At 40.1% G+C, this 19,407-nt stretch overlaps 1 protein-coding gene across 1 annotated transcript in view; it reads left to right on the top strand.

Annotated features, from left to right (window-relative positions):
• The window catches only part of trappc9 (trafficking protein particle complex subunit 9), a 572,831-nt gene that overhangs the window by 60,293 nt on the left and 493,131 nt on the right, over positions 1 to 19,407 (top strand). The window contains 4 exon segments of the mRNA XM_048596131.1: positions 1,344 to 1,487; positions 7,802 to 7,928; positions 13,522 to 13,667; positions 18,120 to 18,205. Coding sequence (XP_048452088.1) covers positions 1,344 to 1,487; positions 7,802 to 7,928; positions 13,522 to 13,667; positions 18,120 to 18,205 — 503 coding nt within the window.

Below are 19,407 nucleotides of genomic sequence, written 5' to 3'. Positions count from 1 at the left end.
ACACAATTTCTTGTCATTGCTTTCGTAAAAATTAAGGTTTCTAGTTAATTCAGCTTAAACTACTCCCCTTCAATATCCCCAAACTTGATCACAATTAAAACAGAAAAAAAAAGTCAAATAGTTTAGAAAACAATATAGACAGGGCAAACAAAATTCTGAAGAGCAACAGTCCAGACCACAAGTAGACAATGCTTTTTCCATCAAAGTTATTTTCTGTTTTTGCATTGGTCAGATGCAGTTTAACTCTGTAGTGATGGATGTCCCTCAACTTGATCAAGTTCTCGGGTGTTCTTTTTGTCAGAATTCTTTCTTTTCAGCTTTCTAGGGTTTTCTCTCCACTGCATGGAGAGACAGATGCTGTCTGCAGGCTCCAAATGTTTTCAAGTAACTGCAGTGAACATGTTTTTAAACCCTGCAGCTCCACCGATCAGATGGCTTTTAACTGGCAGAATTGCCTAAACTTGAAAGCTTTTTGTCCTACTGTTCATTCTTAGTGTCTTCCTCTTTTTGTCTCCAAAAGACATTTTCATATTGCACAGCTCAACAATATTTAAATTTGATTTTTAAGTTACAAAACTTCCCTTTTCATTTTGTAGCAGTCCAATTTGCAGTTCAGTTTGTAGTCCCTAAAAATGAAAACTGTGATCTCTTGTACTGGTGTGAGCAGTTGATGAATTTGAGCAAATTGTGCATAATCCACTGATTAGGTTGTGTTGCTGATCAGATATTATCTGTCTGTAATCGATTTCTTATCAACCTTTTGTTGATTGTTCCTCTGCCACCAACTGTTCTTTGCCTTTTATAACACTTCCCATCATATTTGTCCATTGTGGCGTAATGCTTTTGTTAACTCCTATTCCTGCACCGGGATGGCTTACATCTAATTACCTTAATCTAATGCAACATGTATGATTGTAATGTATGATAGTGGTTCAGTCCAGCTATAGACCAAACGTAGATTGACAAAAAAAATCTGTATTGAATATGCTCAGTATTTATAAATATGTTTATTCAGATCTGGTTTGGTCAAAGTTACATGTTATTATTGGTAATGTATTCTGCTTAATTGCCTTTGACATCCTAGCCATTCCCCAGCATTCTGTTTAGTTGCTGACTTAGTTCTGTGTTTCCACAATGAGTTTTTTTTGATGGGGACCATATTTACTTATGTCTGTTGTTTTCGTACCTGCTGTAAGTGCTTAAGGAGTTTCCTCTGCATCTCTATTCAATTTTAAGAATACCATTCATTGAACTCTGATTACGATCATGAAGTTGATGTGTGTCTCAATTTTGGTCCTCTGTGTACAATTATTCTCATTTGTAATTCTAAATTAATATTGCAGGAACTCACAAAGGCTGGCCAGCGCTACAAATGCGATTACTCCACGAACTTGTTTATGCTTCAAGACGAATGGGAAATCCTGCACTTGCAGTTCGCCATCTGTCCTTCTTGCTTCAAACCATGCTTGATTTCCTCTCTGATCAAGGTAGGGATACAGTTATGTGGAATATGGCCATTTTATATTGGGGTTAGTCTTGAGCTGGTGTTTTGTGACAAAATAATTATCTCGATGTGGTTTATTTGACTATGCTTGAAATCTCTAAACACAATACCAGAGTAGTTTAAAAGTTAGCTGTAGCCCAGATATTATACCAAGTTTAGCTTGACACATTAATTTTTTAAGATTTGTCTGTTTCTGAAACTTGAGGAGTCATTTGCTTTTAACTAGATGATATGGTGATCAATTATTGTTGAATATGTCGATGCCGTTCAACTCTAAGAAAGCTTGCTAACTGTTCTTGTGATGTTTAAGAAACTGCAGTTGTCTGCTGGTTCTTTGAATTATTTGTATTTTGCAAGAAAATAATTAAAAGCCACTATCAACTCTTACAATGACAATAAATGGAAGAAACAAAACATTGGGTTATATAAAAGGATAATTTAACATTTTTTTATTGTTTTCTTTACAGTTTTGAAATACAAATCATTCTGTCTTTCGTGTGTTATAATTGGGGAATTGTCATTTTACTTTTCTTGTGTAAGAAACTAAATTCACAGGTATTAGATGTAAGCAGTAGTTTGAAAAGGAATAAGGTTGAAGAGAAGGGGCAAAATAAAATGCACGCATTGCATTGTTTAACTAGTTTATTGTAATCTTTGCAGATAATTTTAGATCTGTTGGGTGTTTCTTTATAAAATGTCCTGTTTTTGTTCAATATTTTCAATAATTATAAGTTTTATCACTTGGTGATTGAGTGGATAATGAGTGGAGATAATGGATATGGAGCAGGAACATTGGGAAAGAAATATGGCAGGGTATTAGAGCTAATTGAGAGAGTGGAGAACAAAATGGATTTGAGGAATCTAGAAAATCAGGAATGTAGGTTAGTTTTGGAAGGAGATCATTTCATCTAATTTGGAAATTACATCTATGGAGTGAAAAGACGACTAACTCTGTATTTTGTTAAAGGAAAGCAGAATTTGGCCAAAGAAAACTGATCTGCAATAGATTTACCCAGGATGTAGCTGTTCTCAATGTGCAAGGGGGTGGGCAGTATTCAAAACAGAATTGGCAAGAATGCAAGCCCAACATGTACATTTCATCCTTGTGTACAACAAGCCCAGGAAATTATGGATACCTGGGAATATTCTGGACTGGATAAGAAGGAAAAGGGCAGCTTTTAAAAGGCTCAAAGGGAGCAAATTAACGGTGGCCTAAATGCAGGAGAAAGTGCAGGGGAGAACTTGAGCAAATAGGAGTGCAAAGCAGGGGCATGGAAAAACAATAACGCATAAGATTAGAGAGAATCCCAAGATATTCTGTAAGTATAACCAGGGGAAGATGATAACCAAGGAAGGAGAAGGGCCCATTAGGGACCAAGGGGACAATCTGTTTGAGGAGCCAGACTGGTTTTGGCTGTTAAATGAGTACTTCAGATTTGTTTTCACTTTGGAGGAGGATGATGCCGGCATGGAATTTTGGAAGAGGGTCCAAGAGGTTCTTGAGCAGATTGACAATGAGCGAGAACGTGTTGGAGGTTTGGTCAGGCTTTTAAAGTGAACAAATCCCCAGGTCTGGTTGAGTTGCATCCCAGGTTGCTTTGGGAGATGAGGGAGGAAATTGGAAGGGCTGTGACCCAAATTTTTAATTGCTGTCTGCCTACAACAGAGGTGCCGCAGCTAATGTGGTTTAATTTTTCAAGAAAGGTGGTAGAGATAAACTTTATTTCCTGTTCACTTGTGGGACATAGTTGTTTTTGGGTGACTAGCATTTATTGCTTTCTCTAGGTGCCCTTGAGAAGGTGGTGGTGAGCTGCTGCCTTGAACCGCTGCAGTCCATGTATTGTAGGTTCCCTTAGAGAGGGAATACCAGGATTTTGACCCAGTGACAGTGAAGGAACAGCGATTATATTTCCAAGTCAGGTGGTGAGTGGCTTGGAGGGGAACTTGCAGGTGGTGGTAAGTAGGTAGCATGCATGACAAGTAAAGAGGGAGCAGTAGATTTATTTAAATTTCCAAAATGTATTTGATAAGGAACCACATGTTAGACGACTACATAAGTCAGAGCCCGTGGTATTCGGTTCATGTATTAGCATGGATAGAGGATTGGCTAACTGATAGAAGGCAGGAAGTTGGGATAAGGAGGGCATTTTCAGGGTAGCAACCTGTGACTGGTGATGTGCCACAAGAATCAGTGGGTTCAAACCAGTTATTTATAACGCATCAGTTATTTGAGTGAGGGAAATGAACATACGACAGCAAGTTTGCAGATGACATAAAAATAGGTGGGAATGCAAGTGGTGAAAATGACAGAATGTATGAGGAAGAAAAAGTCAGACTGAGTGAGTGTAATTTCACACCAGAGACTTCTGATGGAGATAATTGGCCTCCATTTAGAGCAGCAGTGTTTGATCACGGATAGTCAGCATGACTTTGTCATAGGGAGGTCGTGCCGAACAAATGTAATTTAGTTTTTCACAGAAGTGGCCAAGTAAAGTAGTGCAGTTTTTTTTTATTCATTCACGGGATGAGGGCATTACTGGCTGGGCACCATTCATTGCCCTTTCCTAATTGCACAGAGGGCAGTTAAAATTCAACCACATTGCTGCGGGTCTGGAGTCACATGTAGTCCAGACCAGGTAAGGATGGCAGTTTCCTTCCCTATGGGTTTTTTCTGACAATCGTCAATGGACTCTCAGTCATCATTGGATTCTTAATTCCAAATATTTATTGAATTCAAATTCCACCATCTGCTGTGGTGGGGTTTGAACTTGGATCCCCAGAGCATTATCTGGGTCTCTGGATTAGCAGTCCAGTGATGATACCTCTAGGCTATTGCCTCTCTGGCATGATCTAGTTCACGTGGATTTCAGCAAAATCATTGACACAGTCCCACATGGGAGTCCAGTAAAGAAGACAAAAGCACATGGAATATGTAGTAACTTTGTAAGTTGGATCCAAAATTGGCTTAGTGGTAGGAGACAGTGTTGATAGAAAGCTGTTTGTGTGACTGTAGGCTGTTATGCAGAGGCATACCACAGGGATTGGTGCTGGGCTCCTCCTTGTTTGTGATATATGTAATGCATGTGTGATACAGGAAAAAATGAGCGGAGTATGCTATGTAAGTTTGCAGATGACAATGAGGAAGAATGTCTTAGATTATAGGAGGATGGATTGGGTAGATGGGCAGAAGAGTGGCAAATCAAGTTTAACCCTGATAAATGAGAGCTGGTGCACTTTGGAAGAAGTGATTAGAAAAAGGAGTGACAATGAATGACAGAATACGAGAAAGCTCAGAGGAACAGAGGTATTGGGGTGCTTGACCATAGACCCCTGAAGGCAGCAAGACAGGTTAGTAGTGTGGTTAAGGCAACATATGGGTCACTTGCCTTTATCAGTCATAGCATAGATTATAAGAGTAAGGAGGTTATGTTGGAGCTGTACGAAACTTTGGTTAGGCCACAGCTGGAGTACTGTGTGCATGTGTGGTCACTGCATTATACACAGGTTATGATTGCAGTTGAGGGGTGCAGAAGTAACTCTGGAATGGAACAGTTTAGCTATGAAGAGAGTTGGATAAGCTCATGTTGTTTTATTTGGAACAGAGAAGGCTGAGAGAGACCTGATTGCAATGTAGAAGATTGAAAGGCATGGACAGGATGGATCAAAAGCAGCTGTGCCCCTAAATTGAGTCAATAACGAGGGGGCATAATTTTAAGGTGAAGAGCAGGAGGCTGACAGGGGATTTGAGGAATAATGTTTTCATCCAGAGCGTTGTGGTTTTATGGAATGCACTGCCTGTGGGGTGTATTTGAGGTGGGAAACTTCACAATTTTGAAGTACGTGGATGAACACTTGCAATGTCATAACATTCAAGGCTGTGGGCCAAGTGCTGGAAATTAAAACCAGTGTAGATTAAAGTAGTTTCTGTTGGTGCAGACTTGATGGACTGATCAGTCTCTCCTGTACTGTATGATTCTGTGATTAGTTAATAAGAATGGAACCAAATGGTGCAGTGCCATCCAACTGGACAGATGTTGGAGGAAGTTGAGGTCATCAGTCATGTAAAAGGCTATGGGCATTTTGAAAAAGAGGAGGAAAGATAGTTTATGCCACCCCATGTGGGAGGCCACTTATGATTTTTGATAAAAAGCCCTTCACAACTGCGGTAGGGACATTAAGTGATATGGAGGATTGAAACGTAGAATTCTGGGACAGATGGCATTGGTTTGAGAAATGGCAATGCTTTCAAGGATTTTGGGATGAAAGATAGTTTGAAGATTAGTCTTCAACAGCTGCTTTCATCTAATCCTAGACTTTCAGATTTCAATTGCTCCACTGTTGGTAACCATGCCTTCGGCAAGTGATACCCAAATTTCCGCAATTAATTCCTTAACCCTTCCTGTTTTGAGGTTGGTTGGCTCGCCGAGCTGGTTTGTTGTTCCACAGACGTTTCGTTACCATGCTGGGTAACATCCTCCATGCAGCCTCCGATGAACAATCGGTGTGTTTTCCCGCCTGGTTTTAAACCTTCCTGTTTCCTTACCTATCTTTCCTCTTTTAGGGTGCTCCTCAGGACTTATTGCAGCACAGGAGAGACCAAGCCTTGCCTTTGTTTTTTACAGCGTCAGCTGCTGAATTGCACCAAAAAAAAGTTTAAATGACCTTATTGGTTTGAGTGTATGAGTGAATGTGTAGTTGGGCAAATTTGTATACCAAGTGTGGAAAGAGGATAGAATGCTAAGATAGATTGGGTCAATAGAGTTGGAAGAAGGTGGTGTTATTAGATAGATTAATATGTTCCAACTCCTGAGTAACTATCTAACATTTCCATGATAGCTATTCAGGTAAGTAAATTGGGGAGCTTTTCAGAAGACTCTAGATATAAGGTAATTACCCAATAGAGCTTTAAACTTCCTGGGAAATTCTGATGTAGTCTTTAAGTTTGGATTTCTAACAGATCTGAACATGCACCTTAGGCAGTATATCTAGTCCACAACTATCTGGAAATGAGAATATCTGGACCAATATGTTCAATCTTGGAAGGAGACCAAACTCCATGTGCTGATTTAACTGGTGTTTAGCTGAAGTGCTGTATGTGAACAAAGTTGTCATTTTTGTTGAGTTTGTATGTGTTTCCTCCTTCTGTTTGGTATTCATATGCTTGTCTACCTTTTTTTAGATTTCAGTTCTGCAGAAAGGTCTCAAATATTCACTTGTTTGTTGTCTCCATAGATGCTGACAAATCTGTTGTACATTGCTAGCATTTGGTGTTTTTGTTTAAATTTTCCATTGACAACTGTTCAGAATGTGTTAATCAACCATTCTACCAGGCCAGGGTAGTCGATTGATAATTCCAAGTCATGCTTTAAGTTGAAGTATTTGAATTATCCGGGATTTCAAATCGCATATTATAACTGATACTGAATTAAGAATTTACTGTTGTATATTTATCTGATCCATCATTGCTAGCAAATTATTTCCTGCCTCATGTATTGCAATAGTAGTTTGTTCTTTGTGTTAAAGTAATTATTCAATTTTAGCTTGATCTGTGGACGATGTGCCTGGCCATGTGAACTTTCTATTGAAAGATTATTTTTCTGGACTTGACTGCACAAAGACACTAATTTATAATGTAAATAGCCTGAGAGCTAATTGCATTTTTAAGGCTATTTGTAACTTCTACTCCAAGTTAGGGTTAACATCGTGAAATGGGCACTGCTGCTTGATGCATTGAAGCATGTTTGCTGGATAGGATCTGTTGATGAATTAGTGCTTTACATATTCAGCATTGCTTGTATTATTGCTGTTTTTTGTATATGGATCCAACAAACTTGGTCATAAGGTTCCACATGCCCTATTCAATTAACTGTACAAAGTTTACAAATGATGTGGCAGTTCCAACAGTCTTGATTTGATTTGGCTTTAAGTAGGATGCTGAGGTATAGTTTACGATCTGAGATTATTCTGCATTTCATAATGATGGTTCTTATGGAATAGGCTGCAGCTTTGGCGAAGATATGGTATGTAATCTAATTACATGTACTAACTGTTCAGGAGAATACTTATCTTTGTCAGAATATAGTTTAAGGCCACAATCGTGCACGCTTGCAAAACCTCTTGACAAAGGATCGCATATTCTCGCAGAAATTGAGTACCATCACTTCAGGTCATTTTCCACACCTGATCAATTTTATTATTTTCCACAGTTGCAGCCTGACCAAGAGGCTAAAATTTGGAACTCTTGTTGAGCAAATAACCCAGTGAAATGCTGTTCTTATTTATGGTTATGTTTTGCAGAGAAAAAGGAAGTTTCTCAGAGTTTGGAGAACTACACCACAAAATGCCCTGGTACTATGGAAAATGTCACGCTACCTGATGGTGTGAAATTACCCCCAGTTCCTCTTACAAAACTTCCGATTGTCAGGTAAAACATTTTTATATTGTGAAGAATAGAAGCCCACAATTTAGCTAGTGGTGTCTATATGCAACCTTTTACAATGTGGACGTTGTAATCTTGTGCCTTCCTTGCTGTTTTTGTCCATATTTACATTAAGTTCGATTTGCAAACTTGACCAAAGCCCTTAAAAGTATTTCATAGTGATTGGAATTCAAATCACAGTTAATGGGAGTTTTCCAAGTTTGATCCATCCAAAGATGGATTAGTCTTGACCATCAAATGATAGTTATGAATGAGGTAAACAAATTGTCCTGTCAGTTTATCCACTCAGTGATCAAAGTCCCATGCTATGACATCAAGTTGTTGCCAAAACTGTCCCAAGGTTCTGCCTCCATTTGAGGGAGATGGTGATGTAGTGATAATATGACTACACTGACCAGTGACTATCGACCTGCAGCAATGTAGTTGCCCCTTAACTGCTATCTGAAATGGATAGTAAGCCACTCTGTTCAAGAGCAGTTAAGGATGGTTAATGTTCTTTTTTTTGCCAGTGACACCTGTATTCCATGAAAGAATAAAGAAAAAAATAGTATTCACTTTGGATGTTTATTCCATCTGTTGGTCATTCTGTGAACAATGATTTCCTAATATCAATCTTAACTGGATCATTATAAATGTAAACCGTCTTCCCCTTGCTGGAGAATTTTTAAGTGTTTTTTCAGCTTTATATAAATAATCATCATTAAATCTTTGTTAAAGTATGTGCTTTCAGCCCCTCTATCTGTACAAACTACTCCATTTCATTTTCAACCTTCTCCTCTATCACAAATGATTGAATGTTTTGCCATTTCTGAATTGTGTTCATATTTTCTGCAACTGTATGTTTGATCCTTAGCTGATGCCCACCTTGGTGGGAGTGTCCTCACTGAATTTTATTCTTAATTGTATAACATCTCTAATGCTGGCTTCTCTTCCCGTTCTCGAATTATTTCCATGTAAGTTCCCTAATAGCTTGCCTTTGGCTCCCTCCCTGTTCCTCGCATGCAGATTGTCCTTGACCATATCATTCAAAGATGTGGAAGCTGACCCCGGGAAAAACTGACTGACGACTTCAGTTTACGTTCTCTGTGGCCTTTATGTTGCTTAACTTTAAATAAAGATGCTACTAAATTAGCAAGAGGAGAAAAAAAATTAAAACTCTCTTCTAGAATTTGTCTACAGTCTTCTGTACGCAAGTGTTGGAATACAGAATATAGTTGCTCAGAATTCCAAGAAAAATAATTTTATTTTAGTAGAAACCAGGAGCGGCGATAGGTCATTCAGGCCATTCGAGCCTGCTCTGCCATGTGTTGTGATCATGGCTGATCCTGTATTTTCGTGCCATATTCCCAATTTCTTCATACCCCTTGATGCCTTAAATATCTAAAAGAAATTATCATTTTCTTTCTTGAATATTCTCAGTGACTTTGCTTTCTCTGCCTTTTGTGGTAGCAAATTCCACAGGTTGACCATCTTCTAAGAAAAGAAATGTTTCCTTGTCTCAGTCTTAAATGGCCTATTCCTTATCTTGAGATTGTGACCCCTGATTCTAGGCTTTCTAACCAGGGGAAAGATCCAACTGGCATCCGGCCTGGCTTGATCCCCTGCAATTTTCTTTCCAACATAATAGGCCCACAGCAGATGCCATTTCCCTAGCCCTGTACTCATCCCTGGAACACCTGGACAACAAGGGCACCTATGTCAGACTCCTACTAATTGACTACAGCTCCGCCTTCAACAGTATAAACCACTCCAGAGTGATCCAAAACTCTGAGACGTAGGTCTTGGTTCTGCCCTCTGCAATTGGATCCTCAGTTTCCTTGACCCATAGACCGCAATCAATGAAGATAGACCACTGCACCTCCTTCATGATAACCCTCAACACTGGAGCCCCCAAGGATGTGTTCTCAGCCCTTTACTGTACCTCCTGTGCATGACCCCATGACTGTGTAACCAAATTCCGAACGAATGCCATCTACGAGTTTGCGGACAACGCCTCCACGGTAGGACGGATATCAAACAACAATGAGTTAGAAGACAGAAAAGAGGTAGAGGGTTTGGTGTTGTGATGCAATAACCTCTCAATGTTGGCAAAACAAAAGAACTGATCGTTGACTTCAGAAAAAAAGGAGAACATGTCCCCATTTACTTCAATGGAGTGGAGGTTGAGAGCGTCAAGTTCCTAGGAGTGACGATAACGGCCAACCTGTCCTGGACTTCCCATGTAGATGCGACGGTCAAGAAGGCACAACACCTCAGACGCTTAGGAAATTCAGCATGTCCATAAGGACCTTCACCACCTTTTTACATATGCACCGTAGAAAGCACACTATCTGGGTGCATAATGGCCTGGTACGGTAACTGCTCTGTTCATGACCGTAAAAAACTACAGAAGGTTGTGTGTACAGCCCAGACCATCGTGGAAGCCAGCCTTCCATCCATGGAGTCCACTTACACAGCCTGTAGCTGTGGAAAGGCGGCCAACGTCATCACAGACCCCTCCCACCCCACTAATGCTGTCCTACAACCTCTTCCGTCAGGCAGAAGATACAAAAGCTTGCACATGTGCACCATCAGATTCAAGAACAGCTTCTTCCCTGCCTTTATTAGACTGATTAATGGATTATGTAACTTTAAATAATGTTGATCTTGTTAATATTAATGTTGCCTTGGGCACCTCCTGTCAATGTAACCTGCATGCCTCACTAAGTCTAAGGATCGTATGATCTGTATGTCCTTGCTTACTATGATCTGTCTGTACCGCTCGCAAGCAAAGCCCTTGCTGTACTTAGATGCACGTAACTGTAATAAGTCAAATCAAATCAAGTCTGTCTTGGCCTGTTGGGCATTTAATACGTTGCAACCATGTTCCTTCTCATTATTCTAAACTCTAGTGATTACAAGCCCAGTCAAACCAATCTCTCATACAACAGTCCCTCTCTAAGTGCACTATGACATCCCTACTTGTGATCTCGGATCCTCTTGCAATGAAGGCCTACATGCCATTTGTTTTCCTAAATGCCTTCTGCATCTGCCTATTTATTTTCATGGATTGGTGTACAAGGATACCCAAATCCTATTGTACATCTACATTCCCCAAGATGTCACTATTGAAATAATACTCTGCCTTTCTGTTCAATTTCATTTTTATTCATGTTGTTCTGCATCTGCCATGTTTTGCCTACATAGTCAACTTATCCAGATCACCCTAAAACCACCGAGTATCCACCTTGCAACTTGCAATCCTAACTAGTTTTGTGTCATCTCCGAACTGTTAAATATTGCAATTAAAAAAAAGTACTGGATAAACTTGGCAGGTCTGGCAGCATCTGTGGAGAGAGAAACTGAGTTAACGGTTTAAGAATGGCAAGACTTTTCTTGGAATTGAAAGGAGTTGGAATATGTTTTTATGCAACAACAGTGTGTGGAAAAGCAAGTGTAACAGATTGAGTGCCAAGAACAAAAGGCAGTGATAGTGGAGGTAAAGGAGATAAGTATCTAAAATAGGTGTAAATGTTAGTTGTGAAAAGGAGAATGAGTTTGCTCTGTTGAGAACAAAGTCAACAAGAAAGAAACAAGACATGACCAAGGGAGCTGGCAAATGTAATAAAAAATGATTTCAGAGGTTGTGCTCTTAAGCTGTGGAACTCAATATTAAGTCTTAGAGTCTGTAAAGTGACTAGGTGAAAAATGATTTGCTGTTCCTCTAGCTTTCATTGAGCTTCACTTTCATACTGTAGCAAGACCAGGGTGGAAATGTTGGCTTGAAAACAATGTTGTTTATTGAAATGGTAAGCAACTAGAATGTTGGAGTCATTCCTATGGGAAGGGTGTTCCACAAAGTGGTCACCCAGTCTCTCTTGGTCTTGCCAATGTAAAGGAGGCCATATTGTGCATTTCTGGCCTTCACAACCTTCCTTGGTCATGTCTTGCTTGTGTTTTGTTCTGCTCAGAATGTGATCTCTTTTACATTGTATTTAAGACAAAAGCCTCTTCTCTGATTACCAAGTAGTTTTCTTTTACCACAGTAGACTAAGCAGGCCCTGCCAATCCTTACTCTGAAAGAGGATAGTGCCACCAAATTGACATTTATAGTGAGCAGTAGTACAGAGAGTTCAGGCACCCGGATGGACGGTGGAAAGGATTGCTCATACTATAACCACTGAACAGTCAAGGCAGAAGAGTGCAGTGGCCCCCTTCTAAGTCTACGTTGCTCACTGTCCAAAGTGTAAAACTGGTTACATGAGGGCTAATGGGGGGTTGCGTTGAGGAGTGCAGCCAGAATCAGGTCTGTGGTCTCATGGAGGTTTGGCTACACAGTGGGGGGATGAAGCAGTGTGAAATATAATTATGAAGATTAATTTTAATAGGGGAACAGACAGGATTTTCTACAGTCAAAGATGTTGAAATAACTCCACAGAGGCCATTATCTTGTCACCAAGTCACCCTTCATTTATACATGCATAGTACTTGACACTGGGCCAGCTCTCAGTGAACAGAATCTCTGACACTCATGTTTATATCTGTCAGCTAGGGTTCCCTGAGTGAGGCTGTTAACCTAGCCCAATCAGGGAAATCACATTCTGAGGTCCACTTGGCTGACGTTGTACCATCATGACAGGTGTGACTTGAGGATGGTTTGTTTACTCTCTAGGTTCAGGCTGAAGGATGTCACTCACTTTGTGTACAGGACAATCTTGTGGGGGAGGGTGAACAATCAGAGGTTGTGTCCACCTTGGTACCGGTGACCAATATAAAGAGGCAAGCAGTCCCGAAGGCAAATTTCAGTGTGCTGTGAAAGAAATTTAAAAAAAAAAATTTAAGTGCAATAATTTGAAGATTAATTTCTGTGCCACATGCTAGTGAGTACAGCTCATAAATAAACTGGAGAATTAGTTTAGGATGGAGGTCTTCTGATTTCTGTGCAATTAGGACCAATTTTGAGGCAAGTGGGATTTGTACAAGACATGTTGCATCACATCATAACAGAAACAAGACTAGTAACTGCATGGTGACTCGTGTGCAAAGAGCTAATCTGATTGTAATCCCAAATCCAAGTTCTCACAAACAGGAGAGTCTGCCGAATCCAATTCTCCTGTATTTCCATGTCCACTTGAAATACAGAAAATGCTGAGAACAAGGTTTGATTGCACCACATCCTAATTTTATAATGTGATAGAAATTACAAATTTGCCACTTGTGATAGTGAGCAAGTTCAAGTTAGTAGAACACCTTTGAAGAAATGATGTGCTATTTTTGTGTAGTGATACTAAATATTTCAGAGAACGTGTATGCTTGTACTTTTAATTGCTTTTAGTTTTAAGTGAATAATTAAAAAAAAAGTTGGTTGTCCTCATGATTTTGAGTTGTGCATTAAAAAAACTATAAACAATGTTTTTATTTAGCTCGCCTGTTTGTTGTATCTTGCTTTTTTAATGGAAGGAATAGTCTGAAATGTTTTCTTTTTATGTGCTTTTCATAAGGAGTTATGGTTCCCAAATGTAGTGTAGAAATTTTAATGCTTTTAACTCTTTTTTTTTTTTTTTTTTTTTTTCTTTTTTTTGTTCCTTTTCCCATTTAGGTCTGTAAAGCTCTTGAATCTTCCACTTAACCTCCGCCCACAAAAAATAAAAAACACTCTCAGTCAGAACACGTCCTCCAAGAGCCCTTTCATTTACTCACCAATTATTGCACATCACCGTGGTGAAGAAAGAAGTAAAAAAATAGGTGATGTATTAATTTAAATAAACCTTTTGCATTAATATCCATGGTGACTCTGACAGTCATTTGTCTGCATAGACTGCAATGGTTCAAGAACATTTCTTAACATAACCAACTGAGGGTAATTGGAAGGGCCGTGAATACTTTCCCAGCAATGTCTAAAAGCTATGAATGTGATTAAATCCTCATTGCAAAGTATTTACTTGAGGGAAACAGTTCTGCCAATGACAATAACTTATCACCATTCATTATTTGAGCTGCAACATAACATTTTCCATTACAATCAACCACCATAACTTTCTTTGAAAGTTGGCAATATTGAATTGGATTTTCCAAGGAGTGGCAATCGCACGGGGATGACTTTTCTTAATGCTAACAGAGTTTTGCATTTCTGACTGGAGATTCTGATCATAAATGTGGAGATGTACTTCAAATATGACATATCCCAAGTAGTGCAGGGTAGTTGGAGAGTCAAACCCCCTGTTTCACAGTCTCTGGTTTAAAGGTCCAACATCAAAGACAGCTACTTTAACAGTTCTTGTAAATGGTCAAGTACATAGGGTTAATGTGAGGTTAAAGTGTTAGGTTCGTAAAAAGGGATTTGGGTCTGAAGGTGCTGTCTACGAATCTTTGGTGAATTTCTACATTACATTCTTGTAGATAGTACACCTTGCTGCTACTGAGAATTGGTGCTGAATTGACTGGCACCACATCCAAAGGAGGTGAGTTACTCATTGCAGTATTCTGAGCCTCTAACCTGGTCTTGTACCCATCTTAATTAAATGGCTAGTCAAGTTGAGTTTCTGGTCACTGGTAACCCCAAGACATTGTGGGGAATTCGTTTGCATGGATACATTTTGACCCATCAAGTTTGAACTTGCTAAACTTCATCCCCAGTTCCCTAAGACTATGAATACAAGAAAGAACATAGGAGCAAGAGGAGGCCCTTTCCTTGAGTCTGTTTGTAAATGCTGTGAGACAATGGTGATCTGTGACCCAAGTCCATTGATATGTTCTTGCTTCATATTCAAGCTTCAAGCGAATATCAGCTTGGAAATTCAATTTTCAAAAAGAACTGATAAATATTGACTTTTATTTTCTTGCCACATTGTCTAGTTATTTCCTTATAATTTTGAGAGTTTAAAGATGTTTTAAGTAAGCAGTGCTACAATTCAATTCCTTGAATAAAGCAGTTTTTGTTTGAGAAATCAATTGTTATGCTTTGAGTATGAGCTAAGTATTGAGTACTTGGTAAACTTGGAGCACAAATTGCAGGTTGTGCTCCTTGACTTGACAGGCGTTTTTTGTGCAACTTGTAGTTGTGGTTGATTTACTGCAGGTAGGGCTTCATACAAATAAAGTACTTCAAATGACATGGTTGGTTTAAGTTTGTAGTTGAGAAGGGTGAGAGAGGTTCTCACTGAGGTATTCAGAATCTTTTTGAAACAACAACAAATTGAACCCTGAAAGATTGCAATGAACATCTGCTACTGAGAATTGTTGCTGAATTGACTGGCACCACATCCACAAACGAGCTTTGTGTGTGTTAACGCAGCTGTACTCATACAGGCAAATAGAAAGTATTCCATCGTGCTCCTGACTTGTGCATTGTAGGTGTGGATAGGCTTTTGAAAATCAGGGACTAAGTTACTCACTGCAGTATTCCTAGCCTCTGACCTTGTAGCTATTTTATTTAATTGACTAGTCAAGTTGAGTTTCTGATCAGTGGTAACCCCAAGATATTAATCATGGGAGATTCATTTGCACAGATTGACTATACACTTCCGACTATGAATAGACCATTGCATACAGCTAATTTGTACATGTGCGTGTGAATATTTGGACCATCTAGAAAAGTGATTGAGGCAGAGAGAGTGCCATTGCAAGTTATAACCATAAAATATATGGATGTGTAGGTCTGAGTTAATTATTTTCTATGTGCATTTTATTGGCATTGTTCACAGCAAGGATGTGTGTTCTTGTAATCTGCCTTAAATACCTTTTAGTCTTTGTTTATTTGTGCACGATCTTACACTTTTTTCTTTTTTGTCTTCGCCTCTGCCTTTTGCCTGTGTTTATTTTCTCCATTTGAAGGGTTGGGATTTGGCCAAGCTGAAGGTTGTGGTTTCTGTCAGGCAGTTGTGACTGAAAGAAAACCTAAGTGGTGGAGAAACTCAGTTGGTCTGGCATCATTTGTGGAAAGAAAAACAGTTCATGTTGCAAATTAAATGTGCCTCTATGACTGAAGAATGGTTGAGGTCAATTTTGGGGGCAAACTTAGGTTGTGAATATCTGGCTTAGGCTAGTAGTAGCATGTAATGAGGACGAGTGTGCTCAGACAGGGAAGCAAAACAAGAGGATAGGGCCATAGTATTGTAGCATTTATCCAAGGAAAATCAGATATAGAATAGTGCCAAGATAAATACAATGAAAGAATGGAGGGAGAATCTAAACTTAATTTTAAACCTAATGTTCAAGTAGAAACTGCAAAGTAATTCCTAGTGAGTAACTTTAGCATGACCCTAATGGCTCACCTCAGGGGTTACTTGGAGTCAAATGAAGGTTTTTTTTCTTGACGAGTCTTTGTTTATTTATTTCCGTTCCCACATCTGTTTAAGTCTCTTTCACTTAACATTAGTTCTGTCATTCTCTAGTTTTTTTTTCTTTGTCTCTGCTCTTTCAAGTGAGAGATGTGGTTGTGTGGCAGGAAAGGAAGCGGCCAAGTCTGAAGGTTGCACCTTTTCTCAACTACTCCATCTCTTTGGTTCTCCTTCCTTCCATAAGCAAGTCCCTCTGCTGTTCCACAAACCCACAATTCCTTCACTCCTATTATATCCCTGACTGCATTCACTTAATTTCTATACCTTCTGTCTTTGTGAATGTCTCACCTTCCTCTTGCTTAGTCTTTACCACTCAGTTGCCAATAACCAGGTTCAGAGTAAGCCAGGGTCATGCACACCCAATGCTGGACTCTTGGTACATGATGCTTATACACTTGTGGAGAGATGCAGATAATACCATGTATTATTGAGAAGTGTCCATTCCACAGACTAAGAGGCAGACTAATCACCTTAATCTTATTAAATGAAGAGACTGTTGCTTGGCTCTGGGAATTTTTTATTTATAAAATAAATAACCACTTCCTCATTTAACCTTCTCTTATCATCTCTGGCTTCTGTCGGTCCCTCATCAACTCTCAAATGCTTGGGCTTACTTCCCAGCCATCTTTCCCTAGTATTTTCTATATGGTTTTCTTCTCTACTCTTCCACATAAACTACTATTTCATGTTCTCGTGGCATTTTCTTTCTTGGAAAAACCAGTGCATACGTTGGTTGAATTCCAGAAGTGAGGTGAGAGTGACAGCCCTTGACATCAAGGCTGCATTCGACTGTGTATGGCATCAAGGAGCCCTGGCAAAACTGGAATCTGGGGGCAAACACTCTGGTGGTTAGAGTCATAGCTGACACATAGGAAGATGGTCGTGGTTGTTGGAGGTCTGTCATCTTGGTTCTAGGACATCTCTAGGCCCACCCATCTTCAGCTGCTTCATCAATGACCTTCCCTCCATCAAGGTCAGAAGTGGGGATGTTTGCCAATGATTGTACAATTTTCAGCACCATTCGCAACTCCTCAGATACTGAACCAGTCCGTGTTCAAAAGCAACAAGATCTGGACAATATCCAGACTTGGGAAGACAAGTAGCAAGTGACACTTGTCCCACACACATGCTGGACTACGACCATCACCAATAAGAGACAATTTAACCACTGCTCCCTGGTGTTACCATCACTGAATACTCCCACTACCAGCATCCTGGGGGTTATCATTGACCAGAAACTCAACAGGCCACACCACATAAACACAGTGGCTACAAGAACCGGTCAGAGGCTTGGAATACTGTGGCGAGTTACACACCACCTGACTCCCCAAAATCCATCCACAATCTACAAGGTACAAGTCAGGAGTGTGATGGAATATTCCACGCTTGTTGGGGCTGCACTCATCTGGACAACACTCAAAAAAAACTTGGCACCATCCAGGACACAGCAACCTGCTTGATTGGCACTATATCCACAAGCATCCTTTCACTCCACCACCAAAGCTTACTACCTTCTTCAACAAAGCTTGTCCGTCTTCTCTCCCACCTATCTGCGTCACCCATCCCACTGACCAATCCCCACCACCCCTTACCTGCATTCACCTATCACTATCCCACCTACCTTCCCCACCCCCACCCCTCCTCTATTTATTTCCCAGCTCCCTTCCCCCTCCCCATTTCTAAAGAAGGGTCCCAACCCGAAACATCAAGTTTCCTGCTCCTCTAATGCTGCCTGGCCTGCTGTGTTCCTCCAGCTCTACACTGTATTGTTCCCGACTCCAGCATCTGCAGTTCATGCTATCTCATGTAGTTAAAATGGTAATGTCAATAATCATGTTTTTGTTTTCTATTTCAACAGATTTCCTGTGGGTGCAGGGAGACGTGTGTGAAGTTCAGTTGATGGTCTATAACCCCATGCCTTTTGAACTGAGAGTCGAAAATGTGGTTTGTTTTGCTTTTTCATATGAGTCTGATTTTGCATTCTGTTATTACATAAGAGTTTGTCAGATATAAGGCAGAGATGTAGGTCATTCAGTTCCACCAGATCATCTTGGTGTTTGTGCTCCACTTGAACCTTCTTTTTTTGTTTTAAAATTAATTCAATGGATGCAGGCTTCCCTGGCTTTACTTCATTTATTGGTCTATCCCTATTTGCTCTTGAGAAGGTGATGAGATGAGTTGCCTCTTTAAATTGTATGAATCCATTTGGTGTAGGTAAATCCATGGTGGTGTTTGGGAAAGAGATCTGGGATTTTCACTCTACAACACTGAAGGAATGGGATGGTGAGCTGCTTGGAGGGGAAGTTGCAGGTAGGTGGTGGCATTTCCATGTATCTGCCATCCTTGTCCTTCCAGATGGTAGTGACTGAGAGTTTGGAAGGACTTTGCAAGAAGCCTTGGTGAAATGTTGCACTGAATGTTGTAAATGGTACACGCTGCTGCTGATCTGCATTGGTGAGAGTGGGAGTGACTATTTATGGATGTGATGCCGATCAAGCAGGCAGCTTTGTCTTTGGTGCCATACTTTGTGTTGCTGGTGATATATGCATCCAGACAAGTGAGGAGTATTTTCACTCAGATTGATACCTCATTTCTAGGTCTGCTTCTTATGACCTCTGGCACACTTTTTTTGTTGAACCAGGGTTGATCTCCTGGCCTGATGACAATGGTAGAGTGGTAGATATTCCAGGCCATGATGTTTCAGATTGCCTTGGAGTGCAATTCTACTGCTGCTGATGATAGTGGCACCTCCCAGATGTCCAAGTTTGAGTTGCTAGATCTGTTTAAATTCTGTCTCCTTCAGCACAGTGGTTGTGTCACATTGCATGATGGAGGAGATTCTGTGTGGAGATTTCTCTACATGGCCTATGCTGATTAATCCACTGAAAATGCCATTGATAGATGCATCTGCAGCTGGCAGATTGGTGTGGATGAGGTGAATATTTTCTCCTCTTGTTGGTTCCTTTAACACCTGCCACACACCCAGTCCAGGCAACTATCAGCTCTAGGACTTGACCAGCTCAGTCAATAGTGGTGTTGCCAAGCTAAAGTTGGTGATGGGATGTATTACATTTTTCAAGGGTAGGCTTTATGCAATTAATGGTAGTGTTTTGAATAGTGTTGTGGAAAGACTGACCGAGAGGTGC

This window comes from Rhincodon typus, chromosome 4, assembly GCF_021869965.1.
Source record: "Rhincodon typus isolate 14 chromosome 4, sRhiTyp1.1, whole genome shotgun sequence".
NCBI classification, from domain to species: Eukaryota; Metazoa; Chordata; class Chondrichthyes; order Orectolobiformes; family Rhincodontidae; genus Rhincodon; species Rhincodon typus.
Note: the sequence above shows the minus strand (reverse complement) of the source record. Positions and strands in the feature narration are given on the sequence as shown.